At 47.5% G+C, this 18,718-nt stretch overlaps 1 protein-coding gene across 1 annotated transcript; it reads left to right on the top strand.

The window, feature by feature from the left end:
* The first annotated feature begins 381 nt into the window (after nt 1-381).
* Nucleotides 382-18,042, top strand: LOC149336797 (astacin-like metalloprotease toxin 5). Its single transcript, XM_089553145.1, has 6 exons — nt 382-475; nt 3,176-3,246; nt 3,824-3,896; nt 4,392-4,509; nt 7,580-7,755; nt 17,816-18,042. The coding sequence occupies exons 1-6, from the start codon at nt 397-399 to the stop codon at nt 18,040-18,042; spliced, it is 744 nt and encodes a 247-aa protein (XP_089409271.1). The 5' UTR covers nt 382-396.
* The last annotated feature ends 676 nt before the right edge of the window (nt 18,043-18,718 follow it).

The following is an 18,718-nucleotide window of genomic DNA, read 5'->3' as shown; positions in this document are numbered from 1 at the left end:
TAGTCAATTTGCTCGAATCGATAGAAGCATGTCGTGCTGGCCTAGTAAGTAAGCCGACGTCAGATTTTGCTGACAGCTTGCACCCATAATCTTTGAAAAGCTTTTTTCCTCCTATTGTCGCTGATTACACCTTCTTCCCGTAATACATTGTTACGTGAGAGGTGAATGGCATCCAGCATGGGCCAATTGTCAGTAATCACAGTCGTCGAACTGAGGAAAAAAAAAGAAAAACACCGTGAAAAAGATACGGCTCCCACAATCTCAGCAGCCCGATATAAACGCTCTGCTCGAAGAGCAGCGTGTGCATACGTGATCGTACGAGTCTTACGGCAAGACGAAGATTCAGTTTTCGGGGCAAAATCATCCAGATTCGGCAACGTAATTTTATACCAAGCAATGTGGTTTGGCGTGCTTTTCCTGGCATCGGTGACGTGGAGAGCGCTAGCAGCTCCCTCCATTCAGCAGCCGCTTGAAGGTGATGTATTCTTCGGTGACTGTGTATACAGGGCGTTCAACTAAGAAAAAAAAGGAAAAACGACATATTCTTTCTTGAGAAGGCATCCTGCATTGCAGCTGAAGGCTCAGGTCTCTTACTACCTAAAATTCCTTTTTTCTCTACACCTCTGGGATCTAACAAAGGGCTGAATAGAAGCGAAATAATGCCACTGAGGCCCTATCAATTTTAGACTTCAGTAGTTCATTGCAACGCTGCCAAGGCTATTAGCGTGCAGAGGCGTCGCTGTTATGCTGTGAAATACGAGGTCTGTTAGAAAAGTGTCCGACTTTATTTTTTTTTTGTGAACACCTGATGGATATGAAACAAGCGCGCTTGCATCAGCTGACCTTGAACCTTCCTGCGCATGCACGAATTTTTTCCCGCCTGCCGATGGCGTCAGTCGCTGTGACGCAGCGTTTGAGTGAGGCAGTGCGTAGTGCTCTCGTCGGTTTTTTATTGCAAGGAAAATGGCGGAGCGACAGGAGAAGCGCTACTGCATCAAATTTTGCCAAAAACTGGGCGACAGCCAAGTGGAAACCATTCTGAATATTCAGACGGCTTTCAGTAACGATGCTATGAGCAGCACACAGATTGAGCAGTGGTACAATTGGTTTAAAGACGGCCGCACATCGGTGGAGAGCGAGCCACGCTCCGATCGCCCATCAACATGCCGAAATGACCAGGTCATTGCCGAAGTGAACGCTGTGGTGATGCGGGGCCGTCGCGTGACTATCCGAGAAATTGCGGAAGAGGTGAACATCACCAATTTTTCTGCACATTCCATTATCACCGAGGATTTGGCCATGGAGAGAGTTGCGGCAAAATTCGTGCCGAAGCTGTTGACAGTGGAGCCAAAGCCGCTTCATGTTGAAGTCTCACAGGACATGCTGGATTCCACAAACAGTGACCTCGACTTGATCAACACTATAATCACTGGTGACGAGTCTTGGGTAAACGGATACGACCCGGAAACCAAATCCCAGTCGTCACAGTGGAAGCATTCCACGCCAGCAAGACTAAAGAAGGCCCGTGAAGTGCGCAGCAATGTCAAAGTGATGCTGACAGCTTTTTTTGACTTCCTCTGTGTGGCACACCACGAGTACGCACCCCACAGGGTCAAACAATGACCAAGGAGTACTATAGGGATGTCTTCCGTCGCCTACGTGATGCTGTGCGGCGCAAGAGACCGGAGTTGAGGTCAACAGGAAAGTGGCGCATCCATCACGAGAATACTCCTGCACATTCCTCGCACTTGATTCAGACATTTTTGGCGAAAAACCAGACTCCTGTAGTTCAACAGACTCCTTACTCTCCAAATATGGCCCCCTGCGACTTCGGGCTGTTTCCCAAAATCAAGAAGCCATTGAAAGGAGCGCGATTTCAGATAAGAGAGGACATTATGGCTGCCACGACAGCTGAGCTAAACTGAATTCCGAAAGGGGCCTTTTCGGAATACTTCGAACAATGGCAGCACCGCTGGGAGAAGTGTGGTGAGTCCCAAGGAGACTACTTTGAAGGTGATTAGGTTTCCAAGGCTCTAGATATGCCAGTTTTTTATCTTCGGCCAAAGGTCGGATACTTTTCTAACAGACCTCGTATAGTGTCCTCTTGTTTGTTGGTTCAATAGCGAAATGTAGAAATGGTGTCTCAGTCCCTCACTGCTAATTCGCTCTCTCATCACTCACTCACTCACTCACTCACTCACTCACTCACTCACTCACTCACTCACTCACTCACTCACTCACTCACTCACTCACTCACTCACTCACTCACTAACTCACTCACTCACTCACTGCTAATTCGCTCGCTCGCTCACTCACTCACTCACTCACTCCAACTCACTCACTCACCCTTCACCTACTCATTCACTCCTCACTGAGCCACTTCTCACTCACTCACCCACTGCTAATTCGATCACTCTTCACTCGATGACTCACTCACTCGCTCCTCACTTACTCACTCCATACTCACTCTTCCCTCACTCATTCACTCCTCACTCGGCCACTCACTCCCCCGCTGTTAATTCGATCACTGTCACTCGATGACTCACTCACTCACTCCTCACTTATTCACTCCATACTCACTCTTCACTCACTCATTCACTCCTCACTCAGCCACTCCTCACTCACTCACCCACTGCTAATTCGATCACTCGTCACTCGATGACTCACTCCTCACTTACTCACTCCATACTCACTCTTCACTCACTCCTCACTCAGCCACTCCTCACTCACTCACCCACTACTAATTCCATCACTCGTCACTCGATGACTCACTCACTCCTCACTTACTCACTCCTCACTTACTCACTCCATACTCACTCTTCACTCACTCATTTACTCCTCACTTAGCCACTCCTCACTCACTCACCCACTGCTAATTCGATCACTCGTCACTCGATGACTCACTCACTCCTCACTTACTCACTCCATACTCACTCATTCACTCCTCACTCAGCCACTCCTCACTCACTCACCCACTGCTAATTCGACCACTCGTCACTCGATGACTCACTCACTCACTCACTCACTCACTCACTCACTCACTCACTCACTCACTCACTCACTCACTCACTCACTCACTCACTCAATCTGCTGCACATGATGGACGTCGCGTTGCGCGGCACGATAAGAAACCGAGCACTTCTCCTGATAACGTCTTTGTTTGCCCCTAACGCAGGCGGCCGGATCTTGGAAGCACAGAACCTTTTCGAAGGCGACATCCTGCTTCCCGAAAGCCTCTCTGGAGACGTAAGGCGTCTACCTTTTTATGTGCGAAGTAATCAGAGACGATTCACCTGGGATATTTTCTGTACAAAAAAAATGCGCTTGTCATGCTTGCTGGCCGCAGAAGATACCAATTTTGTGTTATAAAATGCATAACTGAACTATAGATCACTTGCTCGTATTCATTTACAATAGGAGAAAAGCACATACTGTGTGCACTACTGACAGTGTCATCAGGGTGAACTCTGCAACGCCACTCTATATCACCAAAAACGCGCTCTCAGCCTACTGTTTTTCAGCAGTATAACACTACGAAGATAACTGGAAAATTGGGCCTGCATATTCTGCTACCGGATGTCGTTGCCGTCACGCGTATGCGGGCTCTGCAAAACCGGCGACTTTCATTTAACTTGTGTTGCTTGTTCTTGCACACTATGAATGCAACGCTGAATCTTACTGCTGACAAGCCTGAACAACTACATCTCCTTTGGACCTTGCCGAGCTTGACTATCACAATGTTGGTCGCAAAATTACTCGCAAAATTACTCGCCCTGATCAGAATATAGCGTAAAAATTTGCCCCTATTTCTACACTTGTGCAGAGGACTGCTGTTCGCCAAGCGGTGAAGCTTTGGCCTAAAGGTGTCATTACTTACGCCATCCATAAAAGTTTGGGTAAGTGAGCCTGCCACTAAGTTTTAATGTTATCTGAAAGGATGCAGGTATTCACGCACATAGAAAATTACGTAGCACTCAAACGCGCATGTACAATCCGTTAAGAAGGTGCCTTGGGACAATTAGTGAACCCTGACAGAGACGGCGCTAAGGATGGCACGCACGACAAAATAACGAAAAACCCTGCCCAGATGTCGATGCATGTGAACAGGAGAGCTTACCTTTGGCTCCATTACCAGTGCTTTGCGTGTTAATATGCGAATGTGTGTTGTTATTTCTGCATGCCATTTCTTGCTCTTTATCAGTCGTCATGCGTCAGCTCGGAAGTTGCCGGTTGCTATTACTGGCCGCCAACATTTACGCGGCAGCAAATTCTTCCAGACATTGGGCTCAGCAGCCACTACAGGGTTTTAAGAGATGTTTTGTAAAATGTTTTTTGTTTGGAAAATACTATGCAACATGTTATTAATACGGTCGTCCCCTTTTTATCGGCAGCCAAAGAATTAAAATTGATACGGAGCGCAATGGCGTCGATTGAAGCCGTCAGTTGCCTACGTTTCGTGAACCGCACTAAGGAGGAAACCGACTACGTCCTAATCTACCGTGGATCACTGTGAGTGCGACTGCTATATGCTCTCGGTTCAGGGAATGTATAGGGGACGGGGGGGGGTGTTAGCACGGTAATGGTCGGTTAAGCAATAAACTGTATCAGTGGCCATGCCCCTCTGACGCTGGCGTTGTCACGGGTAGTGGTGCCGCTGTTGTCAAACAATCTTGAGCGCAAAAAGAGAGTTCATGTAATATGAAAACGGAACCAAAAAATATGAGGCGGTGATTCATGCTATGATAAGAATCCCGAGGACTTCAAATTACCGCTTTTCAGCTTCTTCTTCTGTAAACTCATTGAATACGTCTCGTTTGCTAGAAACCCGGAGTTAAAATGTGAGTACAGCTGGAAATATGAGCGAAAAAGAGATGACGGCCAGCGTCGATGTAATTGTTCCCAGGGATGGAAACCTGCCGGATTAAGTCGAACAGCACCAAAGCACCTGTGAGGCGGCATTATGCAAGGCGCAACTGCATTCGGAAGGTTGACAAAGTCAATAGTAGGCGCTGTTCTTCTTCACGCCATACGTTGGCCAAAATGGTGTACTATGCATTAGGCCTTTAGTTATGATATAACCTCACAGACGCACAGGAATACCCAAACTGTACGCTGCTACTAACTGTGCCTCTTCAACAAATATTGACAGGGTTGCGTTAAGACTATATAACAAAGGTTAGGTGAAAAACGCGATATGTTTAATGTTTTGTGACGAAATTGATTTGCGAAGTATCCCAGGGAAGTTTATCCCGTACATTGGTGAGAACCTAGAGAAGGAAAGTTGAACGACAGGATTAAGTGTGACAGTATGGAGGAAACTTGAGGGGATCGTTAAGATCCGCCTTAAGCGTATGATACGACAGCGTTAATGTGCCCCTTCAGTGGCCTAGGGTCCTCTTTGGGCATCACTTCGTGTTCTTTATCTACGTCGCTGAAACCTGCTGAAATATTTATCAAATAAATAACAGTGGAAGAACTTGCTAGGAACAGTTTTGTGCAAAGGAGGGAACGAAGGGAGCATGAGAGGAGCCCGGAAGAAGTCTTGAAGGAATGTTAAGTTTATCTGAAATCGAATTAAACGGAATACGCTTATAAGTGCAGGGCATGTACTGCTTAACGCAGATAAGAGATGGTCTGTTCTAGTAAGTAGATTGGCTCCAAGTAAAAGGAAATGTAGCAGGCGGTGGCATGGACTCAGGTGATTAGGGTGTTCGCAATGTTATGGCGTCCTCAACTGCATAATTAACGAACGTCTGCTTTGAGTTACGAGCCTTTAACGTCACAAAGCGACGCAGACAATGAGGGTTTTTCATAGAGGAATACGCTAGGTAATCTCGACCACTTGAGATTGTTTAATGTCCTCAGATATCGTGCTAAACGCTGGTCTCTTAACATTCCACCTCCATCAAAATGCAACCGCCGTAGTCGGGATCGAACTCGCGTCTTTCGGTACACCAGCCGAGAAGCATAACCACTGAGCCACCACGGCGACGATTAAAGAAGGAGTGATATCTGTGGGGGAACAATCGAATTAGTACTGTGCATGCAGTCACTTAACCTGGCTAATGGCATTCATTTTGAGCTGGTTTTCAATAATCAGCGGTTATGTAAATACTTATTAATGTGTGCCGTATCCAAGACATAGTTACTGGTGAGCAAAGAGAAAGGGTTATCTTTCTAGTACGACGTTGTCAGCCGTTAATGTTAACAAACACATTGCAGCCGATGTGCCGTGGACACAGCGAAAACGCTCCTCTTTCCATTTTCCTGACAAAACACGTAGAACGGTGCCCACCATTATTTATCTATTAAGGTGTGCGCGCAGGTCTGTATAGTGACTTCGTCCATGGTCTGGCTACCTCCATAGCTGGATATGGCGTGGGCGAAGCTTCCTTTCGACCTTACACGCTTTCGACGAAATGCGTAGGATGAATGTAGGCTCCCGCTTTTCGAGTACTGTCTTTGTGCTTTTAAGGCAACTCGGGAAAATGCATTTTGCACTTTGCAGCAGGGCGCATCTAAAATCCGGCATGGTAGCTATGAAATCTACGAACTCAAGGAACTGTAGTTATGACACACTGTATAGTCACGACTCACCACCTATCATTTTTACTTTCTTTTCCGTAAATATTTTAGATGATTGAGATTAAATATGATTTGGAAGTCGCGTTAAACGCTCAGTACTCCGGTAATGACATGTGCAATGAATTTGTACCGAGGGTTCAAACAAAAACTATGCTCCTTCCGTAACGAAACGTGCGCTACGACTGTTTGGATAAATGAAATGGGTACAAAGTCGAAATGTCAGTGTTGGAGCAAGTCTTACCAATTTCGCATTGAAATTCTCTATGCCTATACGTAGTATAGAAGCAGTTATTTTTTTTTTACCTGCGATGTGTAGAATGTGCTCTAATATAGGCCGATCTGAACACCCCCCAGCCCATGGTTGGGGCATCAAAAACCACACCACGGCCCTGTGGCGTATTCAATGCTAGGTGTATTTTAGAAATCTGAAAGAAAGGCTGAACATTTGAAGCAGACATTTGTCTCTCATTCATGTTTTATTATTTTTGATTTAGTTTCATCAAAAGTAAACATTTTACGAAGAAAGGTGAACACACGCTGCACGTCTTTGATTCTGCCTTCTTGCCCATCTGCACTGAGCACAATTTTCACCATGATCCGAAGCCGTCAGCCTACGGGTACTCAATAAAGTATCTGAAAATTTTAGTCAACCCTAATTTGCACAAAACTTTCGCTTTCCTTCGCTGCTAAAGGCACATATTCGAGGGTGCTATATGAACAAAAGCCGCTGTTAACTGTTGTAGAGTAGTAGTAGTAAGTCTGACAACACGTTTCCAAGGTTATCGCGACGTTCCGGCTAGGCCAACGATAGATAAATGAAGCGGCTTCCTAAACACGCACTTTATTCGGCCTTGTTGGAAAATCAAACTGTGGTCGAGCACTTTATTCCGAGTGGGTAAAGACTTAATACGTCGCCATCAACGAGCGCCTGCGTGCACGTTCCATTCTTGACTTCAAAGTGATAATCAGCACTTAAAAAATATATCGTACGCAGCTGCGGCTCGGTGGTCGGCCGCCAGGGCGGGAGACAGGAGCTGTCCCTGGGCACCGACTGTCTCGGCAAAAGCACAATAGCACACGAGCTGTTACACGCCGCCGGCTTCTTCCATGAACACTCACGATCCGACAGGGACCAGTACCTGGACATCTTCGCAGAGAACGTGGCGGAAGGTATGGACTTTGTTTTGAGGACTTCGAACGATACTTAAGCTCTGTGATGCTCATGAAGGTGTGGGCACTGTAGCATTTGTAACTGGCGTTATAACCAGCTTGGTTCGTGCCCAGCTTCTGCGTTCTCCAGCTGGGTGACCGCGATCCATGGTAGCGCTCACTGGAATGCCCGCACATGGCAGGATCGCGTGAGGAGAGGCCTGCACACAGTAAAATCTCAAAAACAGCGTACTTATTGGCCAACCAACGCAACATTTTCTCTGATCTGCTGCCAAAATCCGTACAGTTGATATACAACGCGCCAATGTGCAGCCGCCGTTTGCATCTAAGAGAGTCTTTGAGGAGTTGCTACTGCTAAGGGAAGGAAATTTTGCGCAGTTGCCTTGTTAAATTTTGCGCCACACTGCGACAAGTTTTGTGGGAGACGGCAGCTAAAAGGATATTAACATAAATGGCGACATTTGAACATCTGTAAACTTTATGGTATTTTAACTCTGGCGGAGTTGCTGACAGATATTTGCTACAGTCGGCTGCCTGTGAACAGGGTTTTTAACTTTCAGAGAAAGAGCTGTCAAGCCTTTGCATACTACTCGCATACGAGGGTCGCGGTCTTTAAACGATGATGAACAGCGCACAATAGCCACTTCACTTTTATGATTATGCCTAGATATTCTGATCCCTAAGATGTACAGCCTTTGTCAAAAGTAACCAGGCTGCAAGGTTTGCTTGCAGCTCGTACAGTGGAGCCATTAAAGCTTCCCTGAAGTTGAAATGGTCATTAAAGGTAAGGACTGGGGGTCTTCTTGCCTTCCCACACTTTTAGATCTTTGGGAAAGCCACAAGGGCTCCACTATACAAGCTAGAAGCAAACCATGCAGCCTGGTTACTTTTGACAAAGACGGTACATTCACTTTCAGTCGGCCAGTTGTCAAGTCTTTCTTAAGCGAACATTCTATTAATAATTATCTAACATTGATGGATTACATCAAAACAATGCTGCACACGGAAAGAAATGTTGCAGAGAAGACCGAGCCGACTGAAGCATTGATTTCAAGGGTCGCCACTGGCTTTAATTTCGCTGTTCGTGCGTTTTTCATGTTCTTCACCTACCAGAATATTGGAGCTAACCGGTTGGTTAGCGATATCTAAAGACTGCCTACATAACGCGAAAGTTGTTTTCGAAAACTGAACTTCTATTCATCACATCTAGGAATCTTGGGAGACTTCTCCTATTTGGCTTGTAATCTTGAGCACCCGGTATCATTCGGAGTGCGGAGAATGTATCAGCGTACCTTACACCTTTGCTGTGTTGCAATGCCCCAACCTCAACCCTTCAGTTTTTGCTCTTTTGAGAGTGCTGAGTAAAGCTTCATTCAAAATTTTGTGCATTTGATGGTGACACAATGCTCAAAGTGTCCGCGACAGCTGCATATACATTGTATCATGAATGCCAGAAATACATATGAGAAAGGATTATCTTGGCCTTATGTCATATGTTTCGTGAACGACAATAAAAAAAAAATGCGTCATTTTATTACTCTTGAGCTCTGGTCATTCAGGAGCCGGCTGGATTAAGAACTACGAATGGTGATCGGTACATGCGAGCCCTTATAGAAAAAGCTTTGTTTTGCTCCGGCGCTTTGTTTTTGTTGTACTTGGTGCACGGAGGTCTAATTGGCGGCGAGTTTATCTACACAATCACTACAAAACCATGGGCCTGCGTTAGGTTAATTCAGCTAATGTTGTTCTGTCGTAAGTGTAACGATCACTCTAAGACAAAGAGCGCATCCAGGTCAATGCGGATGATAGTGTGCTAAAGCCAGTGCGGTCGAATGAATAAGATGTGCACAAGAAAAATTCTCAAACAAAATGACAAAAGCCTTTCAAGTCCTCTGGGTCTCTTGAAGGCGCACACATAACTGATAGGCACTGTTGACACTGATTTCATTTGAAAACATCGAGAGAATGCGAGCAGCTCGTTTTGTGGCAAACTCTGTGAAAAAGTTAGAGGCTTATCAAGGTTAAGCCCAGTGGATGCGAAGCATGCCCTTAGCGTTTGGAGGCATCTTGACCGCATACACGCCCGGCGCAAAGACGCTGGCGCGGTTGCGGGCACAGAGACTGACGCGACGGCGGGCGCGCGCCGCCTCATCCCTGGCGTGACGTCACATATCACGTGATGCAGCGATGGTGGCGCCGCCGCCGCGTCGCGCGCGACGGCGCTACAGTGAACTAGAAACGGCGCGAACCGAAGCGTGGAGGCCTCCGCCGGGCGACGTCCGACGGCGCGATATGAGGCCTCATGGATGGATGGAAAAAACTTTATTGCTGATAAATTTAAAGTGTTCTTGACCTCTACGGGTCACTGGGCGCCGTGGTCGATCCTTGGTCCAGGATGCCGCACTTGACTGCTGCCATCGTGGCTCGGCGCACAAGGAATCGTTGCGCTTCCTCGTCCTCGCTGGCCAGCAAGTGCTCCCACTGCATCACACTCGGGTTTATTCTTGGTTCTAAGTCTGCCTTAGGGCAGGTCCATGTGATATGTTCTAGTGTAGGTTTACCCTGACACCACGGACATTCGTCTGCATATTGTGTAGGGAAAATCTTGTGTAGTTTGTGAAGGTGTGGGTAGGTACCGGTTTGTAGTCTGCGCCAGTCTACCGCCTCCTCTTTGGTGAGCCTTTTGTGTGGGGCTGGGTAGCGTTTCCGCTGACCCCTGTAATGATCGAGTATATCTGAGTACGTGGGGGTAACTGGGTCAAAGGTGCCTGTGGCGCAAAGTGCTGAGTCTGCTCGGTTCACGTATCCTCGAGCTAACTCGTCTGCTGCCACGTTGCCCCTCATCCCCTCATGTCCCGGAACCCACACTATACTATGTTTAGTGTTTTTGTGTCTTCTCGTCGTGTGTAGAATATGATTGGCGATGCTGTCGATCCTGCCTCTTGTGTAGTTTCTACATGCTTGTTTGGAGTCCGTCACTATAGTGAGGTTATGTCCTGTTGCGTTGCCGTGCGATATTGCCAGAGCAATGGCGGCTTCTTCAGCTGCTTCTATGTTTGGGTTGTTTATCGTTGAGCTGGTTATTTCTTGCCCTCCTTCGTCTGTTACAACGGCGATTGTTTTGCGTTGGTATCGGTACTTTGCTGCGTCCGTGTAGACTACGTTGGGATTGTCGCTGAGTTCCCTGGTGAGTGCTCGGACTCTGGCTTGTCGTCTTTCATGATGTAAATTCGGATCCATGTGTCGTGGTATTGGTCTTACCCGGATGTTGTTTCTGTCTTCATTATTAATCTGTTCCTTGTTTCTTTGTGTACCTAGAGGTAGCCGTAATTTCTCCAGTAGGTGTCGTCCCGTTCTGGTTTGAGTGAGTCTGTCTAATTGCGCACTACGTTGCGCTTCTCGTAGTTCGTCGAAGGTGTTTGATACTCCCAGGGCCATTAGTTTTTCGGTTGGTGTGGACATTGGAAGTTTGAGCGCCGTTTTGTACGCTTTGCGTAGTATGGTGTCGATTTGTAGAGTCTCTTGCTTGTTTAGTTCGTGGTAGGGGAGGCTGTACGTAACCCTGCTCGTGACGAGGCTGTCAATGAGTCTTAGGGTGTCCTGTTCTCTCATCCCCTTCTTTCTACTGCTGATTCTTCGCACGATTCTGGCGACTTGCTCTGTTGTATTCTTAATAGAAGCAATGGTTTTGCTACATCGACCTGTGTTTTGCAGCCACATTCCAAGTACCCTGACTTCCGTTTTCTCAGGTATTGTCTCGTTTCCGAGTTTCAGGGTGATTTGGGAGTCGTATTTTCGTGTACCTTTTTTGATTCTTACGTATTCTGATTTTTCTGCTGAGCACGATAATCCTCTGGCCCTGGCGTATTGTTCAGTATGGTCGATCGCTTTTTGTAGCCGCTCTTGTTTAGCTGCTAGGGAGCCTGTGGTTGTCCATATTGTTATGTCATCTGCATACATTGCGTAGCTGATGTTTTCTATTTCGTCCAGTACTTTCGTGAGTCCTATCATCGCTATGTTGAATAGTAGCGGTGATATTACTGAGCCTTGCAGGGTACCCTTGTTTGGCACCGTGAAGCTCTCCGATCTTGTATCTCCGATGCCTATCGTAGCTGTTCGTTCCGTGAGAAAGGCTTTGACATAACGGAAGGCTCTGTTTCCACAGTTTATGTTATTGAGACCTTCCATGATGGCCGCATGTCCCACGTTATCGAAGGCTCCCTTTATGTCGAGTGCTAGCACTATGTGTTCGCCGCTTCTTGGTATTTCAGTGAGGACATCCTCCTTTAATTGTAGGAGTACGTCTTGCGTGGACAGTCCCCTTCTGAAGCCAAACATGGCATCAGGGTAATATCCGTTGTCCTCCATGTAGTTTGTGATCCTTTCATTAATCACCCTCTCGTATATCTTCCCTAGACAGGAGGTTAGGGAGATTGGTCTTAGGTTTTCAATTTGGAGTCTTTTACCCGGCTTGGGTATCATAATTACCTCTGCATGTTTCCATTCCGCCGGCACGATTCCTTTTTCCCAGATAGCGTTTAGGTACTTCGTAAGCTCGGCGATGGCCGTGTCTCCCATGTTTCTAATGGTAGCGTTATTTATTTTGTCCTTTCCAGCTGCCGTATTCTTTTTTGCTTCCCCTATGGCTGCCCTTACTTCCTCCTCGGTGATTGGCCTATCCATCTCGGGGTTGTTTTCGCCGGTGTATACTTGGTCTTGCTTTGGGTGCATGATTGTGCCGTAGCATTTTTCCCTCAGTGCTTGTGTTAGTTGGTCTTCCGTTCCAGGGAAGGTGTGGAGTAGTCTTTTCATGGACTTGCCGCTTTCCGTTTTGGTTTTTGTGGGGTTTATCAAAGCTCTTAGTATATTCCAAGTTCGGGCCGTGCCTAGTGTTCCTCTAAGTGTTTCCGTGAACTGTTGCCAGTTTTGCGTGGCGATGTTGTCTGCGTGTTCTGATGCCTTCTTAGTCAGTTCTGCGATCTTCAGCTTGAGTTTCCTGTTGTGTTTTTGCTGCCTCCATCTCCTGATAAGGCTCCTTCGTGCTTCCCATAGGTGAAGAAGGTGGCTGTCTACGTCTGGGTGTTGTTCCGTGCGGACGATCATCTTCGTGTATTTTTGTCTGACCTTCATAAGCTCCGTGCACCATTCTTCTATGTTGGTTATCGGTTTTATTATTTCGTCGCTGTGGTTTCTGAAGGCTTCCCAGTCTGTGATTTTGGCAGTCCCTAGGCATCTCTTCATTTCTCCTGCGGATATTTCTAAGTTAAGGATGAAGTGGTCGCTCCCTAAGGTTTCCATTGTATTTTCCCATTGGATATTCTCGTTGTTTTTTGAGAAGGCTAGGTCAGGCGTGGTGTCTTTGCAGACGCTGTTTCCTATCCTCGTCGTAGTTGTGGGGTCGTTAGCTAGCTCCATGCAGTATTTTTCTGCGCTTTCTGCTATGCTTTTACCTTTGGCATTGAGTTTTTGATACCCCCAAATGGGGTTTGCCGCATTAAAGTCTCCTACGATCAACAGTGGGTTCTGGCCTGCCATATCGCAGGCTTTTTTGAACAGTTCCTGTATTCTGGGGTTCTTTTGTTTTGGGGGGCTGTATACGTTTATGATGAAAGCGCTGTCATCCGCTGGTTTTTCTGGTACGATTTCTAGTACAGTGTGGTGTACGTCCGTATCCGTTATGTTCGTTTTGCAGATTGCCGTAATTGACTTATGTACTAAGGTGACGGCCTTGCCGGAACCGTCTCCGTCATACATCTCGTATCCTGTTATGCTTGTTTTAGCCCTGGCCCCGTATTCTTGGATGGCAATGATGTCCGGCGGTTTTTCTTGGTTCTTTATGAGATGGATTAACTGAGTTTGTTTTCCTTTTATTCCTCTACAGTTCCATTGCCAAATTTTCAAGCTTCCTTTCTTGTTTAGCCTTGTGTGTTTGCCGTTAGACATTTTGTATTCTTGCTTCCTGCTCGTCGGAATGGATGGGCCTATTGCTCATGTGTTCTCTCATGCGTTTGCTGTGTGCTTCCTTCGTTGTAGTCGCTACTTTCCCTTTAATGTAGTTGTATTTTCCGTCCATTTTCTCCAGGTCTTCACTGACTTTGACATGGTGTTTCATTATTGCTAGCAAAGTTGCTCTCACCATCTCCTGATCGAGTTCTTGGATTTCTTGTAGTTGGTGTTGTGCCGCCTTTATGGCGGCCACCTCTGCGGATTCTGTCCTACGTTGGTACGTTTCGACTTGATCGACCTCCGTGATGGACATGGGCTGTCTGGCGTGTTCGAGGTTTTTCAGTGCGTTCATGTATTGTGCTTTTTGTCTTTGGAGTTCTATTTTAAGATGCGTGTTTTGTTCTTCTAGCTCTTTGACCCTTTGATCGCTTTGAGCAAGTCGCTGTTCTAGTTTTACTATTCTGTCCTCAAGTTGCATTGTATTAGAGTGTGACACAGTGGTTGCACAGTTATGTCCAATTGGCCAGCTCACCTTCTTCTCCGGTCTCTGCTGTGGCTGGTTGAGATCTTGCTTCTTATTTTCGCTCGCCAGGCCTGGGAAGTCCCCTTTGCGTTCCTGGAACCCGCTGTTTTCTTTGCGCGTTGTCGACCTGGATCTGGATCGCATCGCTGATCTTGACCTCGATCTCGTGCGCTTGTCGGCGTTGCTGCTGAGTGTTGCGTTGTTGTCTGAACGAAGCAGTTGCTTCGTTGCGTCTGCCCCTTGTTTTTCTGTGGATCTGCTCGTTCGTGCAGCAGCGTCCCCGGTGTCTTGCGTTCGCTGTCCCGGCGATCCAGCGTCCCCGTTGTCTTGCGTTCGTTGACCTGGCGGGGTCTTGCCTTTCGATTGCCCCGTTTGGTACTTGGCTTTTTTATACCGCATCTCGCAGTCCTTGTCTCCAGTAGCGTGGTCACCACCGCAGAGCGCACATTTTCTTTCTTCGCATTGATGGTTTTCCTCGGGGTCCCGGGTTCCACATGACTTGCATACCTTCACCTGTGGGGTGGGGCACACGTCTGTTCTGTGTCCAGGCTGCATGCATGTGTGGCACACCTGCCTTCGGACTCGGTACGGGTAGCATTGGTACTCAGCCCCTGCAAAAATCACTTGCTTGGGAAGGAATTTGCCGTCGAAGAGTAGCATTGCTGAGGAGGATTTACCCAGCATTCTCGCCCCGACGATTTCGACTCCATGCGTTCGGACTCTAAGTTCCGCCAGTAGGTCTTCGGTCTTGAGGCCCGGCTCGACTCCGTGGATGACTCCTCGGATCACATCATCCGGCGCCGCAATGTACGTGTTGACTTCGTTCTGCAGCCGGTGTGACGTCATCACGTGACGTCACATCATGTGATGTCACTTCAAGGCGACAAGTCGCCCTCCCTCTTCGCTCCTCCTCCCCCGCGCGCCAGGCGAACGACTTTTGTTTTCTTTGTGATTTCATGTGACTGCGGTGGCGACCTCTAGCCCGCTCCGAAGGAACTAACGCCCCTTTTGAATTGGTTGCGCTGGATTCCCGTACTTGCCGAGTTCTTCTCTATGCCGCCGCATTAGCCGTGCGTTCCGCTGCATAAATACATCGGTGACTTAGGAGAAAGATTTGCATGCTTCACTGAATCGTCTAAAGGCAAAAATGAGCACGCATAGATGGATTGTTTTGGTAGAGCCGCACGCGCACCGTGTCCGGGTGCGCCGGGCTGTATGCGGCGTGCCAAGTTTGATATCGAGAGTGGGGCGTGCATTGAACGTGACCGTGAATCACGAGGCCGTAGAATGAATTTGCGGTGATCTGTTTTGGTGAAAAGGAGTATGCAAACAGAACGACCGTCCCCGCCGAAACGCTGGGCGTGCTACAACGGATGCACAGGGTTGACATTGGAAAAGACACCTGCAAGTGAAGCCATTAAAATGCCTGTAGTTCATCCGCTCTTCTAGTGGCTCTCGGTTTTGGTCTGCTGCAGTGTATCGCGGACCAGGTTAGACGCTTGAGGGAGTACTCGAAATACGGTATGAAGGCCACGCTACGTCTGTACTTATCTGTGCCTCCCCTAATGTTCTCTCGCGTGCATGAACTGTAACGATATAGACTCCGGCATTAAAATTTTCTTTGGAATAGTGACTTAGTAAAGAGAGAACCTACCTCGCAAATATCCTTCGCCTGCCAGCAATGGGATAATGAAGTTCTTCGTAAATGTTTCATCGGCATAAGTCATTTAGTGAGAAGCAAAATCTACCTCGTTTTTAACACATCTGTCCGATAATCTTCCATATTCGTATAGTCGCTATTAGAGCACTGCACGCGCCTTTATTATTCACGCGCCCCGAGCCCGTCAACCTTTTTCGTTACCTGCCCCAGCCCGGCCCGATTTTTTCGATATAGGCCCAAACCCGGCCCGGCCCGCGAGGTAGACATGGCCGGCTCAGGCTCGGAAACAGCCCGAGTGCTAAATGCACACCGGTAAAGCCAAAGCCTTTTGTTATATGGATCTCGTTTAAAAAAAAAAGCGGCTACAAAACTTTTAAAAATGGAGATAATGGGGGCCTCACTGTGGGCAACGTTAACAAAAAAAAAAACGTTTTAGCATTAATAAAAGAGGTCATCACAGACTTTCTCGCATTCGTAGCCTCCTTCTAACTAGTTAGGCGTCAAGGGTAAGCGAGAATGCGGAAGTGATGTTACAAAGTATGTGACAGAAAACGCGCGACGCACTTACGATGGCACTATCACGCATACCCACAGCTACTGGTCATATTTCGAGAGTAAACGCAAGCCAGCGCGTGCTAGCTGGTATTTCCACCAGCGGTGACTATGGTGCCTTGGTGCATAACGGCGCGATAATTCTCTTTTTGCCTTTTTCTGTAATATATATATATATATAACATACACGCACGCATGCGCGTGACTGCAGAATGTAACGTGTGCGCTTCACCATGTCAGAGCGCTGTTTGTACTGTGCGATGTCAGTGCACGTTAAAGAACCCCAGGTGGTCGAAATTTCCGGAGCCCTCCACTACGGCGTCTCTCATAGCCTCAGTCGCTTTGGGACGTTAAACCCCATAAACCAAACCAAACCAGTTTGATCTGCGCTTATAGTACGCATGTATGTTTAAGTGCGGCATGCGCTCAAATTTAAGGAGCGTCACTCTACAGTTAGACGTATGCCTCGCGTCTTAAGCGCCGCGAATTTGCCCCATTTCTCCCTGCCGGTTTGGCGGTCTTTGGCGCGGCCCTGCCGCCCCGGTAGACGCGGTCGCTGTTCGGACTTAGCCGATCGGGAGCCTTCGCCCCGGTAGACGCTTACACGGTTGCGTGCGTGCAATCACGATGCGCTCAACGCAAGCGCCCTCATGTCGAGCTTACTGCGGCCATACGCTCGATCGCGAACAAACCACTGCACAGCATAGCTTGAAAAAAAAAAAAAGGAAAACTCAGCAGCTATTGAAAGCACGTCACTTACATCGCAAAGTCTGGTCGATGGCGTTGCGTTAAAATTCGCCCGGCCAAATTTGTGTAACCGAACCTTCCTCCGGCCCGCGTCGGTTTTCGATGATGGGATCGCGAAGAACCGCTTTCCACCGTCGTGACGGTTCTTGCACCCGAAGGCGCAGCTGCTCGTCATGCCGCACAGATAGACGGCTTGAAGTTAGGTGACTGACACACGTTCCGAGCAAAACAAAAGCCGCTGTTCTTCACAGCAAGCAAAAGCGCAGTGTCGGCAACGACGCCTGCCCAACCTACGGTGCGCGGTTGGAGCGGACAATATGGCGTCCGCGGCGGCGAAAAGCGCAGGTTTAAAGAGCTTTTGCGCGCGAAACCATCGACCAATGGGAAGAGGCGACGGGCGCAGGAGAGGGAGAGGCGGCGCTCTGCAAAGGTTGTCGCTACTTTAAAAACTTACAGGGGCTTTACGAAACCTACGTTAATATGCTTCGCATAAAACTCTGCGTGGTCTCCGGAGTGATGCAACCAAATTTCCTTACCCTGGCCCTATGAAAAAGGGCAGCATTTTTAGCACAATACACAGCGTATTTTTGCTTTCTTCTTCTTCCTAAGTACAGCTTTTCTTCATTGCCCAGGTAAAATGCGCAACTTCGACAAAATGGAGCCGAGCGAGAACCGCCTGCTCACAGGATTTGACACGCAGTCAGTTATGCTGTACGGCTCGACGGCCTTCGCCCGTGCGCCAGGCCTGGTTACAATGCTGACCAAGAACGGAAAGAGGCTGCCCGAGGTCTACCAGAAGAAGGGACTAAGTGCCAGCGATGCTCGTCGCATCCGAATGCTTTACAAATGCCGGAAATGATATAATAAATGTGTTGTTAAGTTATTAATTTATTGAAAAAATGTTGACCAAGACCCCCCCCCCCTTCCCCCTTATTGATAAAAGGGTAGCAATTTATTGGTTTATTGTGAAAAAAGCTGATATTCTCCTTGAGAAGGAAAGAACGTTTACTTTAGCATAATCTGTGGGATGGTCTGAAGAGCTGGAATAGGAAACGCCAATCAAAGGTACTCTTTCATACAGTAAGAGCCTCCAGCTCTCTTTATATTTTAAAACTCATGCACTCTATAAGAGCTTCGACCTAGATTGATAATTTGGCGGACGTTACAAACACTATGTGAAGCGCTACGTTTAAGTCAAATCAGACGTTTCTTGTCCAAAACCAACCTGTAGAGACTACACAAATCCAGCTTAAGAAACGCAAATTATTTTTCGGTAATTCTTACCTTCAGCAATAGAGTTATGACTGAAGTATCCTTGCTAATGTTATTTAGAGGAACAAAACTGTGAATTACTAATACCAAATAAGGCAAAACTAATCTCGAATTTTCAGCACGACACTTGAAGGTCCCGCCTCCTAGTTAAGGGGGTTTGTAAGCGATGGCACCGCCCGACGAGTAAAACGCCGGAATCAAGAGATCAAACAGCGCTTTGTTCCGGGCCAGCAAAAAACGCTCAAAGACACTACACGGCCACT

This window comes from Amblyomma mixtum, chromosome 7, assembly GCF_055824585.1.
Source record: "Amblyomma mixtum isolate Tamu chromosome 7, ASM5582458v1, whole genome shotgun sequence".
Taxonomy (NCBI): domain Eukaryota; kingdom Metazoa; phylum Arthropoda; class Arachnida; order Ixodida; family Ixodidae; genus Amblyomma; species Amblyomma mixtum.
This window is presented reverse-complemented; position numbering and strand designations above follow the sequence as displayed.